Source organism: Heterodontus francisci, chromosome 15 (genome assembly GCF_036365525.1).
Source record: "Heterodontus francisci isolate sHetFra1 chromosome 15, sHetFra1.hap1, whole genome shotgun sequence".
Classification (NCBI taxonomy): domain Eukaryota; kingdom Metazoa; phylum Chordata; class Chondrichthyes; order Heterodontiformes; family Heterodontidae; genus Heterodontus; species Heterodontus francisci.
In genome coordinates this window covers 65210675-65238233 of record NC_090385.1, presented here as the reverse complement: position 1 = coordinate 65238233, position 27559 = coordinate 65210675, and the positions used below count along the sequence as shown (strand labels likewise).

The following is a 27559-nucleotide window of genomic DNA, read 5'->3' as shown; positions in this document are numbered from 1 at the left end:
ATATATGAATAGGAAGGGAATAGAGGGAGATGGGCCCCGGAAGTGCAGAAGGTGTTAGTTTAGGCAGGCATCAAGATCGGCGCAGGCTTGGAGGGCCGAATGGCCTGTTCCTGTGCTGTATTGTTCTTTGCTCTTTGTTCATTTCTACACTGACTGCTTCAGTATCTGAGGAGTCGCGAATGGTGCTGAACATTGTGCGATCATCAAAAAACATCCCACTTCTGACCTTATGATTAAAGGAAGGTCATTGATGAAGCAGCTAAATGGGCCGAGGATACTACCCTGAGGAATTCCTGCAGTGATGTCCTGGAGCTCAGATGATTGACCTCCAACAACCACAACCATCTTCCTTTGCGCAAGTTATGACTCCAACCAGCGGAAAGTTTTCTGCGTGACTCCCATTGACTCCAGTTTTGCTGGGACTCCTTGATGCCATACTCTGTCAAATGCTGCCTTGATGTCAAGGGCAGTCACTCTCACCTCACCTCTTGAGTTCAGCTCTTTTGTCCATGTTTGAACCATTGAGGCCACTTAATGGCCTGGGACATGCAAAACAGCAGCGTGACTTGCAGGCCGAGCAGCGGTGGATTCTCCCCGACTTTTCAACCAGTGGGCAGAGTCTTATTCTTTTCATGGGATGTGGGCACTGCCGGCATAGCCAGCATTTGTTGCCCATCCCTAATTGCCCTTGATAACTCAGTGGCTTGTTAGGCCATGTCAGAAGGCAGTTAAGAGTTAACCAGTTCTGATGAAAGGTCACAGACCGGAAACATGAACTGTTTTTCTCTCTCCACTAATGCTGCCAGAACTGCTGAGTATTTCCAGCATCTGCAGTATTTTGCTTTTTTTTTTTAAAAAGAGTTAACCACATTGATGTGGGTCTGGAGTCACATGTAGGCCAGCCTGGGTAAGGACGGCAGATTTCCTTCCCTCAAGGGCATAAGTGAACCAGATGGGTTTTTACAACAATTGATAGTTACATGGCACCACTCCGGAGACTAGCTTTCAATTCCAAATTTTGTTAATGAATTGAATTTAAATTCCACCAGCTGCCATGGTGGGCTTTGAACCCATGTCCCCACAGCATTAGCATAGGTCTCTGAATTATTAGTTCAATGACATTACCACTACTCCACTAAATTCTGGCCATGGAGACATCTTCAGTGGTGAAAGCAAGTATTAAAAAGATGGGGCTGGATTTTTATTCCAGTGTCCCGATCCCGACGCCGGGCTGAATTCTGGGTAGGATGCCTGGAACTCCCAGCAGTGGGACCCTGGAAGTAATTTTCTTTTTTCCCCTTCTTCAAGGATACAGCTAATTACATGGCCATCTCTGGGAGCTCCATCTAATTAAGAATGACAGGAGGGTTCCCAAGACTGGTATACCAATAGGAGGTCCTCCAGCACTGGAAGTTTGGCAGCCCCACCATCAGAGGTGGGAGTTGAAAATGTAGGTAGGGGAGAGATAGGGTGCCTCAAGATGGAGGCGTCCTCTGAAGACTGCCAGAGTGTTGTGGAGGGGAAGCCCCTCCACACGGCAGCCTGCAGCTGCGGCCATTTTGCAATTGAGGTCATGGAAGTGGCGGGGGGAGGTTAAAAATGGTGGATGGACCATTGGTCCCATGCCCGATCTGCTGCTAGGAGACTGCCTCCTTCATCGGATGGGAATGCGCCTCAATGGAAGCCCCAACTGCCACTGCAAAATTCCAGTCAGCATCTGCACAGGGGCCTTAACAGGCCCTTTCAGGGGTATTTAAGGTGGAATTTAAATTCAATTAATTAAAAATCTGGAATTGAAAGCTAGTCTCATTAGTGTGCCTTGAAACTACCATCGACTGTCAGAAAAACCCATCTGGTCCACTAATGTCCTTTAGGGAAGGAAATCTGCCATCCTTACCTGGTTTGGCCTACATGTGACTCCAGACCCATAGCAATATGGTTGACACTGAACTGCTCTCTGAAATGGCCTAGTAAGCCGCTCAGTTCAAGGGCAATTAGGGATGGCCCACAAATGCTGGCCTGCCAGCGATGCCTACATCCCATGAAAGAATTTTTTTAAAAATCATTCCCCCCACCCCCCGCCTTTGAAAATGGCCCCAAGGTAGGAACATGCTGGCAAATCGGCACACCAGTCAGCAGCGGGAAATTGCGAGCACACCTACCTCCATTCCCGCCTCCGCAACCCTTCCAAAATCCGGCCCGTGATTTCCAATATCAGCATTATGCTTTTTACAATGCTTGTCTCTTGCTGAACATAGGGATTAAAAGGGGTGTGGACAAGCCCATTAATGGAAAGGGCACTGTCGTCTCTGGTTCTAGAGCAGATGTTACTCAACCAACTATTTCCTCATATGGAAACGAAACAAAAGCAAAATACTGTGGGTGCTGGAAATCTGAAATAAAACAGAAAATATTGGAAATACTCACCAGGTCTGATAGCATCTGTGGAGAAAGAAACAGTGTTAATGGGCTGAATTTTGTCACGTTGGCGGGGTTCTGAGCCTAAAAAGAGAGGGAACCCCCCCCCACCCCCGGCGTGATTCAACAGCACTCAGGCACTTAAGTGCCTGGCACAGGGATTGCTGTCCCTTTACGATGGGGATCCTGCCTCCAAGAGCTGCCGGCCAATCAGAAGGCTGGCAGCTCAGTAGTATCGGCACTGCCACCAGAAGCGATGATCACTGCCAGTATTACTTGGAACCAGGCCCTGTGCTGGAACATGGACCCAAGGTAAGTGAGGCAGGGTCGCCGGGGCCAGACTGGCAGGCCCCAGCAAGAGAGGCGGTGGGGCAGAGGGTGAGCGTTTTGTGCAGGGGCAGCAGGGTTCATATAGGTGAAGTGTTTCCCAGCAGGGGCCCTCTGTGTTAATCTATTAATTGTGTATCAATTGTTTGATTTATATGCAGGTGGAGGATGTTAATTGGGGTCTTATTTGAGCACTTATAAGACACTTACTGAGACTGGTGGAGGTTTTTGAGTGAGGAGCTACATGCTTGTAATCCTTTTTAGTCTGTAAAATAAATGTGAAATTGAGTAAAGATAGGCTCCAGTATTATCCTTCCATAACCGGCTTTCTGGAGTTTAATGCTCTGTGGGCCACAGATTGCCCACTGAGCAAGGCAACCCCCCACAAGCCCGCAGAAAGGTCACCTTGTTTCACTGGGTGACCTCCCTGCATGGTGAAGGTCCCCCGACGCTGGTTAAATCCCAGCAGTGGCAGGAAGAGGCCCTGAAGTGGCCATTAATAGAGCCTCAAGTGGCCTCTGGGCAGGAAGGCTGTCATCAGCCTATCCTGCCCCTGACTAAATTCCAGTTTGACGGAAGGCGACCGGACCTCTGTACTTCATCCCACGCCGCCTTACACCGCAATTCTATGGGCTCTCCTGCCTCCAAACTCCACTCTAGTGAAGTGGTGCGGGGGGGTGCCATTAAATTCAGCCCAATGTTTCAAGTCAATGACTTTTTATCAGAATTGGCAAAAGTTGTAATAAGTTTTAAGGAAGTATCGAGACAGGGAATGGGCTGGGGGGAAACACAAGGGTAAGGTCCATAATGCGGTGGAAAACCAGAGTAATTAAATCACAAAAGGGATGACAGCAAGGCAAAATGGGGTGACAATGGGACAAGTAAAGAAACAAAAGATGGGTCTCGTGACTTTGTAAATGACAACAGCAGAAGCATTACAAGCATTTGCTGTCTGAAAAAATGGGAGCTGTGGTTATGATCAGAAACTGTTGAACTCAATGTTGAGTCCAGAAGGTTGTAAAATTCCGACAAAATGTCTTCAACCTGAAATGTTAACTCTGTTTCTCTCCCCACAAATGCTGTCAGACATGCTGAGTATTTCCAGCATTTTCTGTTTTAACTTCCCTCATATTGGCTGGCTATGTCCATTTCTGACAGATAGTGTAATTATTGGTTACTGGTTCTGAACTCTCTACTACTATATACTACTGATGACCCAAGTCTGAATCAATCAAGTTCACAATACTAATTATCATCAAAGCAAGGCTTCAATTTGTTCCAAGAATGATCTACCTGGCCAGGGCAGGGATCTTGGTTTTGATTGAAACAGGTTCTTTTCTCATATGCTTATACAATGCAGTCTTTGATCCTACAGTAAACTAGAGATCTGTATTCTGAAAAAACAGCATTTCAGCCACTGTTCTAAACCTGAAATATCTGCTGTGTGACTGATGTTTTCTTGGGAGAGTGAATGCTAAGAGAACTTGCAGAATGACACTGAGCTTCTGCATTGGGTTCGCAAAAGGTATCGCCACTTAAACATTCTGAATTTTATTATTTCTCCAAGTTGCTGGATTTTTGAATTACTTGTGGGAGCTATGCCAATAGAACTGATGCCAATAATAGAAAAGAAAAAGAAATGAAGATTGATCATGTTGGATGCTACTCAGAACATACGGTATAAGGACAAGAATCTCTTAAAGAGACAGCATCCCTAGAGTTTTGTCCCCAATGATTTACCTAATGTATGTGAAGATAAGGAAAAAAGGCAAGTGTTATGTTTCACCAGACAAAAACAAATCTAAATCAAAGTAAACCTGATAAGTCAGATGGCAAATTTAAGACTAAGCACTGAAATAGTGAGGCAAGATGACCTGCTCCAGCAAAATGTTGCTGTTTTGGGACATGGATCACTGATAAAGAAATATCAAATTGCAATTTGATATTGAGGTCACTAAGATTAGCTTCAAAGTACATTTCTACCAGAGTTACTGTTAAAGGACTATTCTACAATAGGGATTTGGATATAAGTAAACACAACTTAACAATAAAAAACCGGCCAAGTTCTTTACATGTGTTGATATTTGCCACTGAAAATAATGGTTTTATAACAACAAAATGCACCACCAGCCCTACACTGGTTTCACTTGGCAGCCTTTCACATCTCCAGGATGCCCACTTGCCACGGGTGAAATCCCCGTGGAGATGGGCGAAGGTTCTTAAGTGGCCACTCTTAAGGCTTGCTGGGGTGGCGTAAAATTCAGGCCTGTGTTCCTCTAATTCTGGCCTCTTAAGCATCCCCTGATTTAATCACTCCACCACTGGCAACTGGGCCTTCAGCCAAGGCCCTGAACTCTAGAATTCCCTCTCTGCCTCTTTCTTTCTCTTTCCTCTTAAGACATTCCTTAAAACCTACATCTTTGACCAAGCATTTGGCTATCTTCGCCAATATATCCTTATGTGGCTGTGTCAAATTTTGTTTAATAACGCTTCTGGGAAACACGTGGAACATTTTCCAATGTTAACGGTGCTATACAAATTCAAGTTGTTGTAAGATATACCATTGTCTATAGTGAGCATGATCATTCTCCATTTCAGTCAAAATGACCTTGCAATCGCCTCCCTGCCAATCCAAACCATAAAAAGCAATTGCAAAGTGCAAGTATGTCATTCAACTTGCATTTTAAGCAGAATATTTTGTATGATGTGAATTGGGTGGCAAGATCCACTATATAGTCAATAGTACACCTTAAAAAGTCATCCGTGGAGGAAACTAAGCTACATGTTTTACCAGTTTTAGTAGATTGTACGATTATGTATTATTAGAATGCTTGTTTCTCATGCTTTTTTGAAGATATAATTCCTTCTATTTTCTCCAGATTCCTGGGTCTACTATAGCAATTAAGATAGACTCTTTGGCCCCAATCCTCCAGCAATACTGTTGTGAGTTGTCCCTAAAGAAAAATGAGAAGGGCTGGAAACAGTTCTCCTAATTTTACCTCCTTGTCACTATAAAGAATATTGACTTGGATAAGAAAAAGCAAACATGCCTTTTTATCTTCTAGCCGTAAAGGGCTAGCAAGTAAACTGACTGGGAAGCGTCAGACTTAAATGGGTGATGGGAGGTTGGTGTGGTCACCATTGCCCTGGTAACCCTGCTGCTTCTTTATTGGTCATTCTGCAGGCAACTTTAATGAAACCCACAATACGTGTGGCTCACCTTGGTATTGTTTTACAAGGTCAGTGAAAAACCTGCATACACCAACACACATGGCACATACACTGTTAACCTATGTATTTTTTCCCCTGCACCCTTTTTTTGCAATATTTTTCTGATTTTTAGAACACCACCAACATGAGCCACAGGTTAAATGTATCTTGTTTAAATTGCTTGAAAGGTAATCAAGGCGAAGTCGTAGGTGGGATGGTGGCAACTGTATTTTCTCACCCTCTGCTGACACCATTTTTTTGACACTTCTAAATCAATTGTAATGTGCACTGGTCGGTCTCACCAACACAAGAAAGAAATTCAAAAGGCCGGAACTGCATCCTGAATGCTCTAAACACAAAACTGTATTCGGCTATCTTTAATTCCTAGGTACTTTTAATGTATCTACATTTAGGATGGTATGGTGATGTTACTGGAAAATGACAACAACATTCTTCCCTCAAATTCAAGCAACATTTTGGTCTGAAAGTTGCAATCTTATAGATATCTCTTCCTGTGCATTCCCGATGTAGATGATGCTACTGTTGAATCAGAAAACTTTTGGCAGAGCTAGAAGTAAAGATGATGATACAGATTGTTCATTATTGTCAGTCCTCAGAAGTAATAACTGTGAGAGTGATCACAGGCAATATTAACCCTTTGTGAACTGAAGCAGCAATCTGTAGTGCTTTTTTTTTTAACCAGACATTTGGATTTTCCTTCAGATATTTTGATTCATGCATTCTTCACCAATTGATTTTCCAATCCTGATTTTGCATTTAAACTTTCTACTGTTAAAGAGCATCATCTTCACGACACAAAAATAATTTGCATTTATTTATATAGTGCCTTTAACATGGGCAGATGTACCAAGGGGGTTCATGGTAGTGTAAAGGGTAAGAGCCAAAGATGGAGATTTAGGAAAGGTAACCAAAAGTTTGGTCAAAGAGGTGAGTTTTAAGGAGGCTCCTAAAAGGAAGAGAGGGATGTGGAAAGATGGGATTTCCAGAATATAAGTGACTGAAGATACTGGCACCAATGGTAGGTGAAGTGTGAAGGAGATGCAGAAGATGCTGAATCAGAATAGAAATTTCATTTATATTTTACAGGGATCAATGGGGTGATGTCATGGAGGGATCTGAACTGAAGGATGAGAATTTTAGATTTCAAGCATTGGAAGACCAGGAGCCAAATGTTAAGCAGCAAGAGTACTGGATGACAGGGAATGGGAAGATGTAGATGCAATCAGTGACGAGGCTATGGAGTTTGTAGCAGGAGCCAAAGATGTTGACTTTGGTCTTCCCTATGTTTGAGAAACTTTAATTTTGGTGTGGGGAAGAAAACATTTCAGATAATAAGCCACTTTCATTAAAGTGCTATCATTACAAGAGCCACAATGGTGCTGTTCAAAGTCATTTATGCATGTGTCTTGTGTTTGTAAACAAATGGAGGAAAAAAGTGTCTTGAAAATGTGCAACAAAATGTCCTGTTAAAGTCAAACATATTCAGTCAGATGAATCAGCATTAGCGAATGCCTGTATGGGACAAAAACACAGCCACTTCTCAATCTTGGTATATAGCTGAATTTTCACAAGGTTGCTGCTATATTATATTAACATAGAAAACAGGAGCAGGAGTAGGACATTCGGCCCTTCGGGCCTGCTCTGCCATTCAAAAAAGATAATGGCTGATCGTCTAATTCAATACCCTGTTGCTGCTTTCTCTCCATATCCCTTGATCCCTTTGGCATTAAGAAATATATCTATCTCCTTCTTGAATATATTTAATGACTTGGCCTCCACTGCCTTCTGCGGTAGAGAATTCCACAGGTTCACCATCCTCTGAGTGAATAAATTTCTCTTCATCTCGGTTCTAAATGGCATACCCCGTATCCTGAGACTGTGACCCCTGGTTCTGGACTCCCCAGCCATCGGGAACATCTTCCCTGCATCTAGCCTGTCTAGACCTGTTAGAATTTTATAGGTTTCTGAGATCCCCTCTCATTCTTCTAAACTCTAGTGATTATAGACCTAGTCGACCCAATCTCTCCTCGTACATCAATCCTGCCATCCCAGGAATCAGCCTAGTAAATCTTCTTTGCACTCCCTCCATGGCAAGAACATCCTTCCTCAGATAAGGAGACCAAAACTGCACACAATACTCCAGATGTGGTCTCACCAAGGCCCTGTATTACTGCAGTAAGATATCCTTGCTCCTGTACTCAAATCTTCTTGCAATGAAGGCCAACATTCCATTCACCTTCCTAACTGCTTGCTGCACCTGAATGCTTGCTTTCACTGACTGGTGTACAAGAACACTAAGGTCTCATTGCACCTCTCCCTTTCCCAATCTATCACCATTCAGATAATCTGCCTTTCTGTTTTTACAACAAAGTAGACAACCTCACATTTATCCACGTTACACTGCATTTGCCCACTCACCCAACTTGTCCAAATCACATCAGAGCCTCTTTGCATCCTCCTCACAGCTCACATTCCACCACCCTACCCCCACCACCCCCCCCACCAGCTTTGTGTTGTCTGCAAACTTAGAAATGTTACATTTAGTTCCCTCACCCAAGTCATTAATATATATTGTGAATAGCTGGGGCCCAAGGACTAATCCCTGCGGTACCCCACTAGTCACTGCCTAACACCCGGAAAAAGACCCATTTATTCCTACTCTTTGTTTCCTGTCTGTCAACCAATTCTCAATCCATGCCAGTATATTACACCCAATCCCATGTGCTTTAATTCTGCACACTAACCTCTTATGTGAGACCTTATCAAAAGCCTTCTGAAAATCCAAATACACCACATCCACTGGTTCTCCCTTATCTATTCTACTAGGTACATCCTCAAAAACTCCAGTAGATTTGTTAAGCATGATTTCCCTTTCATAAACCCGTGCTGACTTTGTCCAATCCCATTTATGCTTTCCAGGTGTTCTGCTATCACATCCTTTATAATAGACTCTAGCATTTTTCCCACTACTGATGTAAGGCTATATGGTCTGTGATTCCCTGTTTTTTCTCTCCCTCCTTTTTTAAATAGTGGGGTTACATTCGCCACCCTCTAATCTGTAGGAACTGCTCCAGAGTCTATAGAATTTTTGAAGATGACCACCAATGCATCCACTATTTCCAGGGCCACATCCTTTAGTACTCTGGGATGCAGATTATCAGGCCCTGGGGATTTGTCAGCCTTTAACCCCATTAATTTCCCTAGCACTATTTTTTTTTAAACTAATACCTATTTCCTTCAGTTCCTCCCTCTCATTAGACCCTTGGTTCCATAACATTTCTGGGAGGTTATTTGTGTCATCCTTTGTGAAGACAGAACCAAAGTATGTGCTTAATTGTTCTGCCATTTCTTTGTTCCCCATTATAATTTCCCCCGCTTCTGACTGTAAAGGACCTACATTTGTCTTCACTAATCTTTTTCTCTTCACATATTTATAGAAGCTTTTACAGCCAGTTTTTATGTTCCCCACATGTTTACTCTCATACTCTATTTTCCCCCGCTTAATCAACCTCTTTGTCCTCCTTTGCTGAACTCAAAACTGCTCCCAATCCTCAGACTTGTTGCTTTTTCTGGCAATTTTATATGCCTCCTCTTTGGATCTAATAATATCCCTAATTTCTTTTGTAAGCCTCGGTTGAGCCACTTTTCGTCTGGTTTTATTTTTGCGCCAGACCGGAATGAATAATTGTTGTAATTCATGCACATGTTCTTTAAATAGTATCCATTGCCTATCCACTGTCAACCCTTTTAGTAAAGTTTCCCAATCTATCATAGCCAACTTGCGCCTCATACTTTCGTAGTTTCCTTTTATTTAGATTCAGGACCGTAGTTTCAGATTTAACTACTTCACTCTCCATCTTAATGAGGGATTCTATCATGTTATGGTCGCTCCTCCCCAAGGGACCCTGCACAACAAGATTGTTAATTAATCCTTTCTCATTGCACAATACCCAGTCTAGGATAGCCTGTTCTCTAGTTGGTTCCTCAACGTATTGGTCTAAAAATCCATCACGTACCCACTCCAGGAAATCCTCCTCCACAGTATTATTGCTAATTTGGTTTGACCAATCTATACGTAGATTAAAGTCACCCATGATTACAGTTGTACCCTTATTGCATGCATCTCCAATTTCCTGTTTAATGCCATCCCTTACATCTCCACTACTGTTTGTGGTAATGTGTTCGATAACAATATCAATCCACTTGATGTCTACTAATCTTCATAAAGATCATCCTCATGCCCCATCTTATGTTTCTAAATAAATATCAAGGCCCAAGGCTATAGAATTCATGAAATGGTCATTATTCTAAAGACAATATCTCTTAATAAACTAAGGTGTCTTTTGTGTGTCAGTTGCAACTGAAGTCATCTGATGAAATTACTCCACTTGCTTTGTGTAGCATTCCATCTTCTATTCAAATGAATCAGAATTTGCATACTGTTGTACTAGGCAAATAAGAGTGTAACCTATTAGTGATTGATCAAAGGTGCCATTTAAAACTTCCAATAATCACAGCAATGCAACGTACTGTACTTTTGAGTATTCTGAGAAATGTCATTGTGTTTGCAGAAACATTTTTGATTGGTGTAAAGGAATTTTTAAGGGCTACATACACATTTCAAATTGGATGTTACTTAGATGTATTGAACTACAAAGTGCAGCTAACATAGGGTTCATTGTTATCATACTGTTACATTTCAAACATGACGAGGAAATCATACGTTACCTCAACAAAGAAACTGCACCTAAAACAGCAATTACCTGTGTTGCAGAGGGACTATAATCATGTTAATTTTACAGTAATCAATATAAATAGTATGTTCTCTAAAAAGTTGATGCATTTAATTGGATCTATTATATATATTAACCCTGTACATGCTAGACATGTAATTGTTTTGGATAAAATTCTGGATTTAAAAAAAATTGCATATTAGAGCTAAAATTCATTGATTTCTTTATCAAATATTGTGTTGAAATATTACCTTGTCTCCTCCACTATATGACAAAGAGCATTTGAAGTCAGCTGAAAGTGGTGGGTCACAAAATTACGGCACAGAAGGAGGCCATTCAGCCCCATTGTGTCTGCGTTGGCTTAAAACAAAACTAGCTGCCCAATCTAATCCTACTTTCCAGCACCTGGTCCATAGCCTTGCAGGTTACAGCACTTCAGGTGCATGTCCAGGTACCTTTGAAATGAGTTGAGGGTTTCTGCCCCCATCACGATCCAGGCAATGAATTCCAGACACCCACCACCCTCTGGGTGAAAAAGTTTTTCCTCATGTCCCCTCGAATCCTTCTACCAATCACCTTAAATCTGTGCCCTCTGGTAATTGACCTCTCCACGAGGGGAAACAGGTCCTTCCTGTCTACTCTATCTGGGCCCCTCATAATTTTGTACATCTCTATTAAGTCACCCCTCAGCCTCCTCTGTTCTAAGAAAAACAACCCTAGCCTATCCACAGGTCACTGAAAGTGGCAACGCAGGTGGATAAGGTAGTCAAGAAGGCATACGGCATGCTTGTCTTCATCGGTCAGGGTATAGAGTATAAAAATTGGCAAGTCATGTTGCAGCTGTACAGAACCTTAGTTAGGCCACACTTAGAACATTGCGTGCAATTCTGGTCGCCACACTACCAGAAGGACGTGGAGGCTTTGGAGAAGGTACAGAGGAGGTTTACCAGGATGTTGCCTGGTCTGGAGGGCATTAGCTATGAGGAGAGGTTGGAAAAACTCTGATTGTTTTCACTGGAACGACGGAGGTGGAGGGGCGACATGATAGAGGTTTACAAAGTTATGAGCAGCATGGACAGAGTGGATAGTCAGAAGCTTTTTCCCAGGGTGGAAGAGTCAGTTACTAGGGGACATAGGTTTAAGGTGCGAGGGGCAAAGTTTAGAGGTGATGTGCGAGGCAAGTTTTTTTTTTTTTACAGAGGGTGGTGAGTGCCTGGAACTTGCTGCCAGGGGAGGTGGTGGAAGCAGATACGATAGCGACGTTTAAGAGACATCTTGACAAATACATGAATAGGAAGGGAATAGAGGGATATGGGCCCCGGAAGTGCAGAAGGTTTTAGTTTAGGCAGGCATCAAGATCGGCGCAGGCTTGGAGGGCCGAATGGCCTGTTCCTGTGCTGTACTGTTCTTTGTTTGTTCTATTCAATCTTTCCTCATAGCTGTAAATTGCAAGCCCTGGCAACATTCTTGTAAATCTCCTCTGTACTCTCTCCAGAGCAATTATATCCTTTCTGTAATGTGGTGACCAGAACTGTATGCAATACTCCAGCTATGGCCTAATCAGCATTTTATACAGTTCCAGCATTACATCCCTGCTTTTGTATTCTATATCTCGGCCAATAAAGGAAAGCATTCCAAATGCCTTAGTCACCACTTTATCTACCTGTCCTGCCACCTTCAGGGACCTGTGAACATGCACTCCAAGGTCTCTCACTTCTTCTACCCCTCTCAATATCCTCCCATTTATTGTGTATTCCCTTGCTTTGTTTGCCCTCCCCAAATGCATTACCTCACTTCCCTGGATTGAATTCCATTTGCCACTTTTCCACCATAATGTTTGAGCATTATCTGTATGTCTGCACTCTGTTTCAATTCAAGTTTCTGATAAACTCCCATATTTCATATATCTTAGTAGCATGTCATTTAAAACAATACCATTGTCAGTCACTGATTGTTACTCTCCCCAAACCCCACCCCAAAAAACTACGTTGATTACTTGAAGGCAAGACTCACAGGAAACAAATTCAATTTTTTTTTAATCTCTATTAATCATATTTGTTTTTTCTAAGTTTCTCTTTGAATTCTCTTTACTATTCCCTCTCTTTGATCAGAAGCCCTGACAATAAGAATATCTTGCTGCCAGCCTTCTATCTGGGGTCCACTTTCCTATTAGATATATGGTCCCCTTCATAGGCCATTGCAACAAATACAATTCTTAATTTGATCATTGCAAAAGGAAAATTGCGAATGCAGGTCTCCCTTGGGGCACGAGATACATATGACATATCAGTGCCAAGTATTCACTGTTTTTAACCCTCCCTGCCTTACAAATGCTTCTCATGTAACACCATTTAAAACAAAAAGGAACATTGTTTATAATTTTGTAACTGATGTTGCAACAGTAAAAGTCTTGCGATACTCAATAGCACTCTTTTGGCCCATCTTTTAAGGACTTAAATGATACAAAATAATTTTAGTACAAAATGATCTTACTGTTTGTTGCTTTCTTCATGATAGATTCATGTGAAGTTAGGTAATACAAGATGATTCTTTTCTCAGAGCTGTGAGCCTCTGGAATACATTGCCGTCTGGCGTGGTGATTGCTGGCTCTGAGTATGCCTTTGAGAGAGCTGGTCTGGGACAGAGATCTCATAATCTCGAAGGCAAGTGTCTTTATGGATAACATTGAGATTTTCTGGACTGGCTTTGACCACCTGAGGGGCTCGAAGGGGAATTTTCCAGGTATTCTTTCCCCTAATTAGCCTTTGTTTTTTTCTTTGTTTTTGCCTCTCCCAGGTTCTTACATTGCTTAAGGGAGGGAAGAAGTGTTCAGTTATGATGCTTCAGCCATCGTAGTGTGGGATAGGCTTGATGGACCAGCTGGTCTTTTCATGCCCATCAATTTCATATGCTCATATGTCTGTTTAATATTTTCTTTACCCTATTTAAAAATCTGGCACAGTGGTCATCTCAAAGGGTAAGGCTTTTCTTTATCATAGACAACATAGGCAGCTCTGAAAAAGCAGCATGATTTCTATTTAGCAGCAATAATACTTGGCTGCATTGCACAGATTCTGTTCAATCGGCATTTCACTCATCATTGGGTACTTTCTTGAATGCGTGTCTGTGCCAGAAAAGTAATCTGCACAGCCAAGTCCATATCAGCACCATGCATGCCCAAATCAGTCACAGCCACTTGTTCATACATGCATATATGTTGCATATGTGCCTGCATATCAACATCATTCAAGTTTCCTGAATGATTTGAGGCAGCAAAATTAAACTTTTTTTCTGAAAGTGCAAGAATTTGTTCAAAAATCCAGTTTTCTTAAAAAAAACTCTAATAACAGCGTGGATCACCCTGCAAAATAGGACAATGTGCAGAAAGCATTATAGTAATAGCATCATATATGTTAAAAGATCATTTATATATTATAAAGAGTTAATTTTCCAGCTCTTTGCTAGAAAACATAGAAGCTGCTTGATACATAAATTATTCAAAACCAGAAAGGAAATTAATTGTAAATGTTCGTGGTCAACAAAATAGGATCAATGTTTTATGCTTCACTTAGGATCAAACCACAGTCACATGTTTATGAATGACAATAACGCTCAATATAGAGAGAAACACAACTTAGCAGAAAGGAAAGCTATAGTGCACAATTTTCAAAGAGCCACCTGAAGTCAAAAATCGATGCAAAGCTTTGATTGCAAGAAAGAACAGACACCGGGCATAGCAATTACCGTTTGCCTTGCATTAATCTTACAGTTTGACCTTTGGAATTGTACAGTGTGCCTGTAGACTGTGAAAATATCAATATATGCATTGTTTTCAATATATGCTTGCACCCTTTCTATCCTCCTTTATTCTTATGGTTTTCCAAGACATCTCAGAAACTATATTAAAATTGTACAGGGTTTTCAAATTACTCTGTAAGCAAGTTTAATGTCCCTAAACAGCTTTACAATTGATGTATTTCAACATTTCTATAATTAATGGATTACTTATTGGAGTGTGAAAAATAACACTTTGGAACACTATCCGTATTAAACATTTAGAAACTTAATTCATTTTCTAAAGATTATTAAATAAGTTCAAATCTGATTAGTTTCAAAATGTATTAAATGTGATTTTCATGGCTTCACTTTAATTGTGACAGCAAATTTCATCCAACAAATTAATAACATTTTCTTGCAACAACCAGATATCATTCATTTTTGATTAATATTTTCCCAAGGAACTTCTTATTTTGACAACCACATTTGCTATTATTTAATGTCTCATGGAAGAATTACATATTTTGCAATATTGTGTATAATCACAGTGATAGTTTCACCAATCCAGGCTCTTCCCAATATGTTACCAGAGCTCAGTCCCATCTTTTACTATTACAGTGTGAAGATCCTGATCTCATAAAAGGCAGCTTCCTCCCTTAAGTTAATCAATAGCTATTTCCGTGTTGCCTAACTCTCCCATGTCACAACTGCCTTCAAGATTGTCTTCTTTCACAACCTCCCCTCCCATTATGATAAGTCATGGCTTTTTAAAAATATTCTTTACTTTAAGGCATTCTATATATCATTTACAAAAAAAAAGTTCCAGTCTGCAGCTATAATACAAGGTATTTGTATTGTCCAATGCTCAGTTAGCACAGCTGAGTTAACTACACCTCACACATTAAGCTCAGCAATAGTGAAGCTCTGTTCCTGTGTGCTCCAAAACACGAATGTAGGGTTCTAATCTCTAGATGGCTCATTTTTAACATGCAAAAGCAGGCAATGTTTGCAAAGCCCAAGTGATGTGAGACTACCTAAGTTTAGGTTGGGGTTGACACCTGCTGCTCAAGTCCCAGGTGTTGGCAGCTGGCAGCAGAAGAGCATCACAACAACAACTGGTGTTGAAGTTATTGAGAGAAGGCTAAATACTTCTTCAAAAAAAAATCTACTGTGCTTTCGTACTGATTCACAGACATTGCTGGATGTGCATTGTTAATAGTAAAGAGATGTTCTGATGACTGAGACAGCTCACACATGACCTGTTCATATCACACTCATTAAGGCAAGGGTTTGTGCAAGCTGATTTGGGAACATTTGTTTAAAGATATAACGGCAACCTTAAATCCAGCCAGTGAAGCCATAAACCTAGAATAAACATGTTTGCACCTGAGGGTTCTTTAGAGTGTTGACTCAGATTGTGATGCATCCTGTGTGATTTATTGACAGATGTATTTTCCCAATAGCTTAGGACATAAATGCTTACATTTACATAGTTTTGCACTAAGCCATGCAGACCCCAGGTATGACTCCTGGTTTGGAATGAGTTAACTGCTCAGCTGGAGTAAAGGTACAATTTGTCTCAAATGTCTCTGGGTTGTGAAGGGGAAAAAATAGCATTGTCTTGGATATCTGAGTACACATGTGTGGACATTGAGTGACCTGAAATACACCCTAGAGTTAACAGCCTGCTGACACCCACAGTTTGAACATTTCTATTAAGAATGCCTATTTGGACAAGGCACAGGATAGCTGTGGGTGCTTGATGTTGTAGTAATATTTTCTACCAACAAAGAAAGAATCCTGCTCCAGCTGAAAAACACCACAGTAAAGAGACAACTGGTGAAAGAAGGTGAAATTCCTCCTCTCGATGATCTTCATGAAAAAGTCAGTGGCATTTTTAATAAGTCAGTAGAAGGAATTTCACCCCTCGTACAATGAATTCCGTATTAAAATGCTGAGGTGGAAAACAGATAATGCATGTGGAGTGTGCCTGGGCATTATAAGAGTTAGAAACAATGTTGTGCTCAACATAATGGCTCCTGATCTGCTGGGATTGTGGAAATGTTATGGCAAGAAAGCGAACTGGTCCACAAACTATAATAAAGGATAGATGATTAGATAGGCTTTATGGAATTTTGCTTTGAAAGAGGCAGAGAGAAATACTCCAGAACTTTTCCCAGGAGGTTAAGTGGCATGGCTAGACTCTGTGGAAGGACTAGGCTTGGTAGGCCAAATGGCATTTTCTTCTTAAATTATGAAGACCGTTATGAAGACTCTAGGGTGTATTACAGGTGAGCCTTATTCTATCTTCACCCAATGTCCACACATACGTACTCAGATATAGAAGACAATTTTTGTGGCATCTCTAATTCAGACCTATTGCTATGCAACTGACTGGTCAGAAATGCCCAGATCGGAACAAATATAGCATAGAAACTGCAACAGGATCTTTGCAGTTGGCCTTCATAGAGTCTTTACTAATAAAAGGACCCATGCCATAATAGTGCTTTGAGGACATAAGAAAATTCTTATTTACAAGGTTCCACTTGACAACATAGCTTTTGTACAAGACTCTCGGATTAGAGACCATGCTTACAGTGTCATCATCGCTCATGCAGAAATAACAGACTTTCTCGCCAGCTCTGCTCCACTTTAATATGAAGCAAACCCTTAGCTACAGGTAGGGCACTGGGTGTGCAACATCCAACCCTTTCTTTTAGTTTTACCTGACAGCTTATTTATATCAGAATTGCAACCCCCCCACCTCCACCAAAAAAAACAAATTAATTTTATTGTAGCCATACACAATTGTATCTAACAGTTGGCCACAAATGTTACTCTGACACCCAGAGGTTTAAATGGACAATGAATACACCAGACAGCTGGTGCATGAAATCAATAACGAGAAAATGAGTTCTACTGTATGTATGTTTTCTTTGTCTGTTTCAAGTGGAAGGCCAATCATCTTGTGAACTTAAGAGCTGAAAGGATGTATTACAGGTATCCAATTAGCAAAGGAGAACATCAGGAGGAACAATGTAACAGGAGAAGTAGAGAAGCTATGTATTGCATTAGGAATATGTGGAGATCCATTAATAGTTCAATTCCCGCGCCCCACCCCCTCCGTCCATCCTGCAAGCCTCTCAAAGCCTGGTGATTCATTGCTTATTTCACAAGCCTGGGAAAATCTAAATTGCATTTGTTCAGAACAAAACATTCAGCATGACTGAATAAGCAAAGCACACAGACATAAACAACAATCAGTGTTCTAGCTATTTTCTTTTCCTTTAAATTTCAGATCATTCTCCAAGATACTTGGTGACGTTTACACTGAGGCTAAGCACCTTGCCACTGGGCTGATAATTACTGATGTTAATTTATTGTGTCATTAAATTTTACTGCCTTTTTTAATGAAAAGTAAAAGGGAAAAAGGACCTTGCTGAATGGTTTATCATCAGTCCTTTTGTAAATTAAAAATGTAGCAATTTTTCTTCAGGAATTTCTTAACCAAATGACTTTTTCTAAAATAAAAACCACTGAACTAATAGAAATAAGATTGTAGCTTCCACAAAGGAAACCTTCCATATTCTTAGCAGTCTAATAAATTGAGTTATATATTTCACCATTGATTCCGGGATTGCAAGTAGTACAGATTTTACAAAAAGGCAACTCACCAAGTCTCCTTCCACAGCATCGTCCAAACCCATGACCTCTACCACCAAGAAGGACAAGGGCAGCAGATGCATGGGAACACCACAACCTGCAAGTTCCCCTCCAAGTCAGACAGAATCCTGACTTGGAACTATATCGCTGTTCCTTCACTGTCGCTGGATCAAAATCCTGGAACTCCCTTGCTAACAGCACTGTTGGTATACCTTCACCACATGAACTGCAGTGTTTCAAGGCAGCAGCTCACTGCCACCTTCTCAAGAGCATTTATGGATGGGCAATAAATGCTGGTCTTGCCAGCGATGCTCACATCCCAAGAACAATTTTTTTTTAAGTCACAGTTTTCCTGTCTCAGGGAATTAGAAATGAAGTCTGTGTTGCAGGCTGAATTTGGAGGAACAACATTGTTATAGAAAGCTAGACTACCACCTGATTGATGATAATGTAATAGTAAGTCATTGCCTATTGTGAATCCACTATGAATTTATTATTTTTTGTAATACAACAGTTTATGTAAATAGTAAGAGTTTTAAAGTGTTACTTTCACTGTCAACAACCACACACACCACCCCCCCCCCCCCAATATATCAGAATTCTATTTAATTTGTGTTTGATAATTCACCATGTAGGCAAAATTATCTCAAACATCAGTTTCAGTTATAGATGCACAGAGTCAGTCAGGAAGACTGCACCAGTGAGTCAAGGCCTGCAGGAACAAACTATTCAAGTCCCACTCACAGTTGATGACAAGCAATCATTTTGGCTTTAAAATGTGCCGTATTATACAAGATTATAATTTTGGGTCACCAATTGCCAATGGAAAGTAGGGGGTCATCTTAAACGTGAACCATAGTTATGAATGGCATTGACTCTGGGTTGCAGTCACCACTAGTGGCCCAGCCCAACTTCCCTGTCCATTCTATAGACATGGAATGATTCAATCCATCAAAGCTATTCCTTGCATGGATTGTTATCGCCCATTTAATCTCCTGATGGAAATAAGATCAGGACTTTTACCTGCAGCACTAGCTCCTCATGGTGGTTGGGTCTGGTACCTACTCAGCATCCAACATTCTCATCACACATTGAAAAGGAGCCTGTCATTTCACTCCTTGGTAGATATGCCAACTGAACTGTAAAGCAGCATTGGTGTCCATTATCAGAAAGCAGTGGTACGATATGAAGAGCTTGAGTGGCAATGATGGAGTTGTAGTGATGGAATGAAAACAGTGGAGAAAGCCACAAGTTAAATGGAACAACATTTCCTTCTTTTGTTGTGCTAATTGTGTTTATTCAGCAGGATAAGGGTTAATGCACCAAATGGCAATCAAGAATTTCCAATAAAAGTAATTAGACACTCCACTTAAGATAAGCAGTTGCCTTAAGAATATATTTGTGAAATGTGCACTGCTTTTGAAGTGCATCATTGTTCAAAAGTAGCAAAGTTATCTTCATTCATTACAATCAAACTCTGTTCTGCGACATCTACAATAACAAGGATAATTTTCTTTTAAGTGTATAATTTTGCAGTCTATACACACAATGCACACTTAAGCAGTAGATTAATGGCCTCATTCTTGTCTTTGCAAAAGCTAATGTGTTAATTGTTCATTTAAATGGGTCTGTTTAACACCTCATTATTCACTAACTACTGGAGGGTAGCTCGAGTAAATGTCATATATCTAAGTTTCTTTCAGTTGTCCTAAACTGTCCAAATTTTATAAACATGACAGCATTTTTCGAAGTGAGTCAGTTTTGGTCCTGTAAGATACGCTATACATCCTCAATCAAAACAAGTGTCCAGCCAAAGTCCAATAAATCCAGAACCAGATTACACAGAAATCTTAAACTTCTGTCAGAATTTCCTTAAAGCACAGATTAATAATACCAAAATAACAATCTTTACAAGATGGGCCATTTGGTCAAAAGAAAATCTGAAACTACTTTGCAGAAAGACACATACTCAAAAGTAATTAGGCTACTAAAATACATTGCTATATCTTAAGCAAAATTTCGAAGTGGACTAGTTGTATTTTGTATGCTGTTCGTGAAAAGCCAGTTTTAATTGAGAAATATTTTGTACTTAGATCAGGGTTCTGTGTGTTATTGTAATATTTGAGTAATATTTTAAAAAGACTATGTATTTGCTATTTATATCTGTGCTTACATAAGAACATAGGAACAAGATATAGGGGATGTAGCTCAGTGGTAGAGCGCATGCTTTGCATGTATGAGGCCCCGGGTTCAGTCCCCAGCATCTCCACATTGTTATTTGGGGCAGCACAGTGGCGCAGTGGTTAGGACTGCAGCCTCACAGCTCCAGCAACCTGGGTTCCATTCTGGGCACTACCTGTGCGGACTTTGCAAGTTCTCCCTGTGACTGTGTGGGTTTTCACTGGGTGCTCCAAAGACTTGCAGGTTGATAGGTAAATTGGCCATTATAAATTGCCCCTAGTGTAGGTAGGTGGTAGGGGAATTGTGGGGATGTGGTAGGAATACGGGGTTAATGTAGGATTAGCATAAGTGGGTGGTTGTTGGTCGGCACAGACTCGGTGGGCCGAAGGGCCTGTTTCAGTGCTGTATCTCTAAATAAAAAACAATAAATAAAAAGAGTATGTAATGAGCCACTTGAGCCTGTTCCACCATTCAATTAGATCATGGTTGATCCATATATTAACTCCATCAGCTGGCTTAGTTCTATAACCCTTAATACCCTTGCCTAACAAAAATCTATCAATCTCAGTTTTGACAGTTTTCATTGACTTATCCTCAACAGATTTTTGGGGAGAAAGGTCTCGATTTCCACCACTCTGTGTAAAGAAATGATTCCTTATGCCAGATCATACTTGGAGACTTATGCTTACCCCTGCTACAGCCTTAACTTCATTGTAGTAACCTCATCTCCAGGTTAGATGCCATGGGTTCAAGCTCCATGCCAGGATTTGAGTATGTTATTGAGGCTGACACTTCAGTGCACTACTAAGCTTAGTGCATTGTCAGATGTGTCATCTTTGGAATGAGATGTTAAGCCCATTTTCCTGTTCAGATAGGCATAGAAAGATCCCCTGGCACTTTAAAAGTAATTCATTGGCTGGCTGTAATGCATTTTGGGATATCCCAAGGATGTGAAAAATACTATATAATTGCAAGTTCTGCTTCCTTTGGATACGATACATATTTATCTAAACTAAATATAAGCTTGTGTAAATTCAATTATGCTTGTAACATGAATGCACTGAAACACTAGGGCAACACAGTCTTGACACCATCTGCATGAACACAAGATCAGTCAGTATTGTGATGATTTCACTGGTGTTCCCTGCCACTCTGAGTACTTTGAACTGAATGGCTAAAGTGCAGATTTCAGTGCAAACTGGCTTTCTATTAGTTATTCCGTTGTGGCATGCATGGGCCAAGGGTGCATTTTTAACTTGCAATCGTCCTTGCACATCTCCCTCTGGAGTTGAATCATATACTGCACTTGTACTACAGCTTTGGTGCCAAAAGGAGTGGGGCACTGTCTGTCCAGACTACACTGAACAAGGATAGTGACCGCCACTGACTGCAGTTATACTAAAGCCAATGCAAAATCTGACTTTTAAACTTGTGTTTTGAAGTGTATTTAAAAAAAGACAGTGGATGATCTCCCTGTTTCTAGGTTTGATTACTAACTGTCCTGTCAGCTGTTATCAATCAATAAAAATCTCAGCAGCAGTCAGAGATTAGTTAGTGACTGTTCACGCCTGTATTTCAATATGCATGTATGGAGCTGTCTTCTCCCATTGTACAACAATGCAACTGGATGCTACAATCAGAGCTTTTCATTTATGTCACTGTTAAAATGCTCTTGGTGTTGCACTGATTGTGAGTGCATGAATGGTTGCTTTGATGACATCATGCGCAGGGGAGTAACTACATCATAAATTTAGCTTAATCTGGTCAATATTTCAGCTACAATAAAGAACTATTGCAAAACATATCAGAAAATCTTCCTGCTTGCTTCTCATGCTGAATATTAATCAGATGAGCTAGACAAGAGAACCAAATAATTTAATAAATCTCACTTCATTGATAGCAGTTTTAGTAAAGAATTGCCATTTATTTGCTGCCGAAAAGGCTACCTCAGTCTCCAAAGGATTACTGATCCTTCAGTTGTATCCATGTTGCCACAGGTTTTGATGTACCATTGTGGGTGATTCAAATGTGCTTCATCCTCAACTAGTATGCTACATGTTTATGAATTCAAACTAAAACTGTAAATTTCTTCAGTCGGTGGACATTAAGGAAACCGTGCACTATTTCTAAAATGCATACATTCCTCCCCAAAAATTCAGCAAACATCACTGCTCAGATTCCATCACGCTCTAAATGTCACTTATCCATCATTCCCATCCTTGCTGATTGACATGGGTTCCATGTCCCCCGACACAGTCAATTTAAATTGCTCATCTTTATTTTCAAATCAGTACACAGATTTTCCCACCCTAACTTTAGAACCTTCTCCAACTTTATGTCCAGTTCTGTACTCTTCAGTTCTGTGAGCCTGGCCTTCTATGCAACACTCCACATGCATCTCCCACACCTCCTTCAACCCTCAAACCACTCCCTCTGTCCCATCATTGGTGGTAGTGCCTTCTGCAGACTTGGTTCTTAGAATTCTTTCTTTACTTCTCTCCCTTTGTTTAAAAGCCTTTTAAAAACACATCTTTTCAACCAAGCTTTTGCTCAGCTCTCAACTCTCCCACTATAGTACAGTATCTATTGTCGTAATTTACGTTACCCATCTACAAACCACCTTAGCATGCTTTGCTATGTTCAAAGGAATATATAAATGCATGTTGTTGTTGCCGATGTTGTCATTAACATGCATTCAAAAGTTATGTGCATACAACTTTTCTACATGCAGCGACCCGACCATTTTGTCCTCCATATTATGTATTTAACCATCAGCCATTTATTTTTTTTAAATTTGTCTTTTCTTCAATGTTTGTGATTGTGGTGATTGTTGTGTATGTATAGATTTGGGCCTGAGCATCATTCTCGCCCAACTATGCCCATTGGCTATTCCATGAACCTTTTTAAAAGTATTGGAAACACTGAATGAGCAATGAGAACATTGTAAATGAGGCAAACACCATTACATTGAAACTGAAGCAACAGAAATAAGGAATAGCAGAGTTAATTCCAAACACGTATACCTCAATTGTTTCTCCATCTTTGAATACTGAAAGAAAGTTTCAGCATCTCAAAGGGGCACAGCAAGTAAATCATCAAGCTCTCTGGTTTCATCCCACAATAGCAGTAAAACATTCTGAATGCGAAGATTATAAGGGAAATCACCAACAAGTCAGTCACTTTTACTAAGTAAAGACCCCCAGAAAACATTGGTAAAAATTTGATAACCAATTTATAAAATGTCTGGATAAACAACAGTGATGAGGCTATTACTGTAGAAATTACTATGTTTTCACAGTGATAAATTTATGGGTATGTGAACAGAGCTGAAAAGTACTGCGATCTTCTTTAGTTCTGTAAATATATATGGAATAAAAATGAATGGAAGTTCTGATGGCATCATAAACTTCCAGAAGAAGAATTTTATAAGGTCACCATCACCCTGATATTGTATTTTATTGCTTGCTGGACACTAGCACAAGCCATTTATTTTACATAACATGAATTTAAATGTTCATTTGAATGACTGGGATGTCTTATCAGGTGAGTCTTTTATCTCCCAGGGCCATCGGTTTCTTTTTACATGTTCATAGTCAATGCATGCAGGTGTCATTATTAAACCAGTTAGTCTACAGTTTCCATTGGTGTCCCTGGGGTGAAATCCCTCCTGTTGATAATTTTGGCGAGAAAGTTGTCATGCTGACCTTTTCATTAAATTATCGATGAGGGTGAGAAGAATTTCACTTCCCTATGGCAAGAAAGACCTTATTTTGAGCAGCTAGTTGCAACAAAATTACTGCTGTTATTTTTTCAAATGGTTTTGCTATACCACTTGCAAATAGGCTGACAGCAATGTGGGTTGTCTCTCAGTGTACACCAGGCAACTTGTAGTAACTGCTGCTTACCGCTTACCACCTTCAGAATTCAAGGGCCTAGAAGCAAAATTTGTAAACATCAATGGTGTTTGTCGTTATGGTTTATTCTTATTCACTTATTTTGTCATTGATGGCAAGATTAAATCTAAACCAATTCCTCCCTCAATGTAACAATAAACCGACCCTTCAGATGTTAAATATGGGCATAAAGCTCTGCCCCCTAAAAGCATGTCAGTTTAAACCTCATCATGTATCCAAATCAAGAAGATAAAATGCAGCAAAACTTTTCAATTCAACTTAGCTGTGTTGATTGGCATACCAGTGCTCTCAGCATTTAATTACCATCAGTTCTTCACTCTTAGCTGCCAATAGACTGTATGCACAGAATCTGCGTGGTGGAACAGACCAGACTACCAAAGCATACCTCATGGAATAGTGACATGCAGGCTCAATCTCCAGTTTTGCTGAGTTCTCAATTCTGTCAGTCTGAAAAGGCATCAAGTAGAGATCAGACACTTCCCCAGCAAGCAAGAAAAAATTAGCGGCAGAATCTTTCTGGGATACTGTTGCTCATATCATTGGTAACCAATGTACGGCAGCACCAGTAAAAGCTTAAGAAGAAGTCAGTAAGTTATCACAGAAGTTAAACCCATTCAAAAATTAACTCGTGCACATTCCATTTGTATGCAGTACTGTTTCAGTTACAGTTTTTTAACAAAAAGTTTTTAGTGATGATGGAACTGAGCACAGTGGTCATGTCACTGGACTAGTAATCCAGAAGCTCAGGCTAATGCTCTTGGGACATGAGTTTGAATCCTACCAGGGCAGATGGTGATATTTGAATTCAATTAACAAATCTGGAATTAAAAGCTAGTCCAATAGTGACCATGAAACCATTGTCGATAGTTATAAAACCCACCTGGTTCACAACTGTCCTTTAGAGAAGAAAATCTGCTGTCTATACCTGGTCTGGCCTACATGTGACTCCAGACGCACATGTGGTTGACTCTTAAATGCCCTCTGAAATGGCTTAGCAAGCCACTCAATGGTATCAAACCACTAAGAAATCTAAGAAAAGGAATAAAACTGGATGGACCACCCAGCATCGACCTACACACTGGAAATGACAATGGCAAACCCAGCCCTGTCGACCCTGCAAAGTCCTCCTTACTAACATCTGGGGGCTTGTGCCAAAATTGGCCCATGGACTAGGCAAGAAACAGCCAGACATAGTTATACTCACGGAATCATACCTTACAGACAATGTCCTAAGCACCACCACCATCAATGCTGGGCATGCCCTCCCTCACCTGATGAATCAGTGCTTCTCCACGTTGAACACCAACTGGAAGAAACACTAAGGGTAGCAAAAGCACTGAGGGTAACAAGAGCACAGAATGTACTCTGGGTGGGGGACGTCAATGTCTAACACCAAGAGGGGCTTGGTAGTACCACTATTGACTGAGCTGCCTGAATACTAAAGGACATAGCTGCTAGACTGGGTCTGTGACAGGTGGTGAGGGAACCAACAAGAGGGAAAAACTTGTCCTCACCAATCTGCCTGTCGTAGATGTATCTGTCGATGACAGTATCGTAGGAGTGACCACCGCACAGACCTTGTGGAGGCAAAGTCTTGCTTTCACATTGAGCATATCCACCATCGTGTTGTGTGGCACCACCACCGTGCTAAATGGGATAGATTTCGAACAGATCTAGCAATTCAAAACTAGGCATCCATGAGGCACTATGGGCCATCAGCAACAGCAGAATTGTACTCAACCACAATCTGTAACCTCATGGCTCGGCATATCTCTCACTCAACCATTATGGCACAGTGGCGCAGTGGTTAGCACCGCAGCCTCACAGCTCCAGCGATCCGGGTTCGGTTCTGGGTACTGCCTATGTGGAGTTTGCAAGTTCTCCCTGTGACCGCGTGGGTTTCTGCCGGGTGCTCCGGTTTCCTCGCACAGCCAAAGACTTGCAGGTTGATAGGTAAATTGGCCATTGTAAATTTCCCCTAGTGTAAGTAGGTGGTAGGAGAATGGTGGGGATGTAGTAGGGAATATTGGATTAATGTAGGATTAGTATAAATGGGTGGTTGTTGGTCGGCACAGACTTGGTGGGCCAAGGGGCCTGTTTGAGTGCTGTGTCACTCTATGACTCTATTACCATCAAGCTGGGGGATCAACCCTGGTTCAATGAAGAGTGCAGGAGGGCATGCCAGGAACAGCACCAGGCATGCCTAAAAATGAGGTGTCAGCCTAGTGAAGCTACAACCCAGGACAAATTGCGTGCCAAACTGCAGAAGGAGCATGTGATAGACAGGGCTAAGTGATCCCACAACCAGCGGATCAAATCTAAGCTCTGCAGTCCTGCCACATCCAGTCGTGAATGGTGGTGGACAATTAAACTAACAGAAGGAGGAGGCTCCACAAATATCCCCATCCTCAGTGATGGGCAGCCCAGCACATCAGTGTAAAAGGCAAGACTGAAGCATTTGCATCCATCTTCAGCCAGAAGTGCCAAGTGGACGATACATCTCGGCCTCCTCCTGAGGTCCCCAGCATCTCAGGTGCCAGTCTCAGCCAATTTGATTCACTCCAAGTGATATCGAGAAATGGCTGAAGGCACTGGATACTGCAAAGACTATGGGCCCTGACAACATTCCAGCAGTAGTACTGAAGACCTGTGCTCAAAAACTATCTGCAACAACACCCAAGAAGCTCAACACCATCCAGGATAAAGCAGCTCGCTTGATTGGCACCCCATCCACCAACTTGAACATTCACTCCCTTAACCACCAATGCACAGTGGCAGCAGTGTGTATCATCTATAAGATGCACTGCAGCAACTTACCAAGGCACCTTCCAAACATACGACCTCTACCACCTAGAAGGACAAAGGCAGCAGATACATGGGAACATCATCACCTGCAAGTTCCCCTCCAAACCACAAACCATCCTGACTTGGAACTATATCGGCGTTCCTTCACTGTCGCTGGATCAAAATCCTGGAACTCCCTCCCTAACAGCACTGTGGGTGTACCTACCCCAAATGGACTGCAGTGGTTTAAGAAGGCAGCTCACCACCACCTTCTCAAGAGCAATTAGGGATGGGCAATAAATGCTGGCCTACGTCACCCACATCCCACAAACAAATAAAAACTATTACTTAGGCCAATCTTCATTGTTCCCACATTATAAAGAAAAAGGAATGGGCACTTACTTCAATGCCAGCTCCTTTTAGCTTTCCTCCTTTATACAAACTGACAACATAGATGCAAAGTATCTGACACACGTTGCTACGATATCACACAAATAATGAGCAGTTCTGTGCACAATGGAGGGTTAGTGA

The 27559-nt window shown here is 41.1% G+C and overlaps 1 protein-coding gene and 1 non-coding gene across 3 annotated transcripts in view; one reads left to right on the top strand and one right to left on the bottom strand.

Annotated features, from left to right (window-relative positions):
* The window catches only part of LOC137377723 (dachshund homolog 2-like), a 408325-nt gene that overhangs the window by 325976 nt on the left and 54790 nt on the right, over positions 1-27559 (bottom strand). The window contains exon 1 of one of the 2 annotated variants that reach the window (XM_068047688.1): positions 24630-24721. The exons of the other annotated variant lie outside the window; for it this stretch is intronic. Coding sequence (XP_067903789.1) covers positions 24630-24703 — 74 coding nt within the window. The 5' untranslated portion in view covers positions 24704-24721. Of the gene's footprint in view, positions 1-24629; positions 24722-27559 lie in introns of those variants that run through there. 2 annotated transcript variants of the gene reach the window in all.
* trnaa-ugc (transfer RNA alanine (anticodon UGC)) lies at positions 20347-20418 on the top strand. Its single transcript has one exon. It is a non-coding gene; the product is annotated as a tRNA-Ala (tRNA).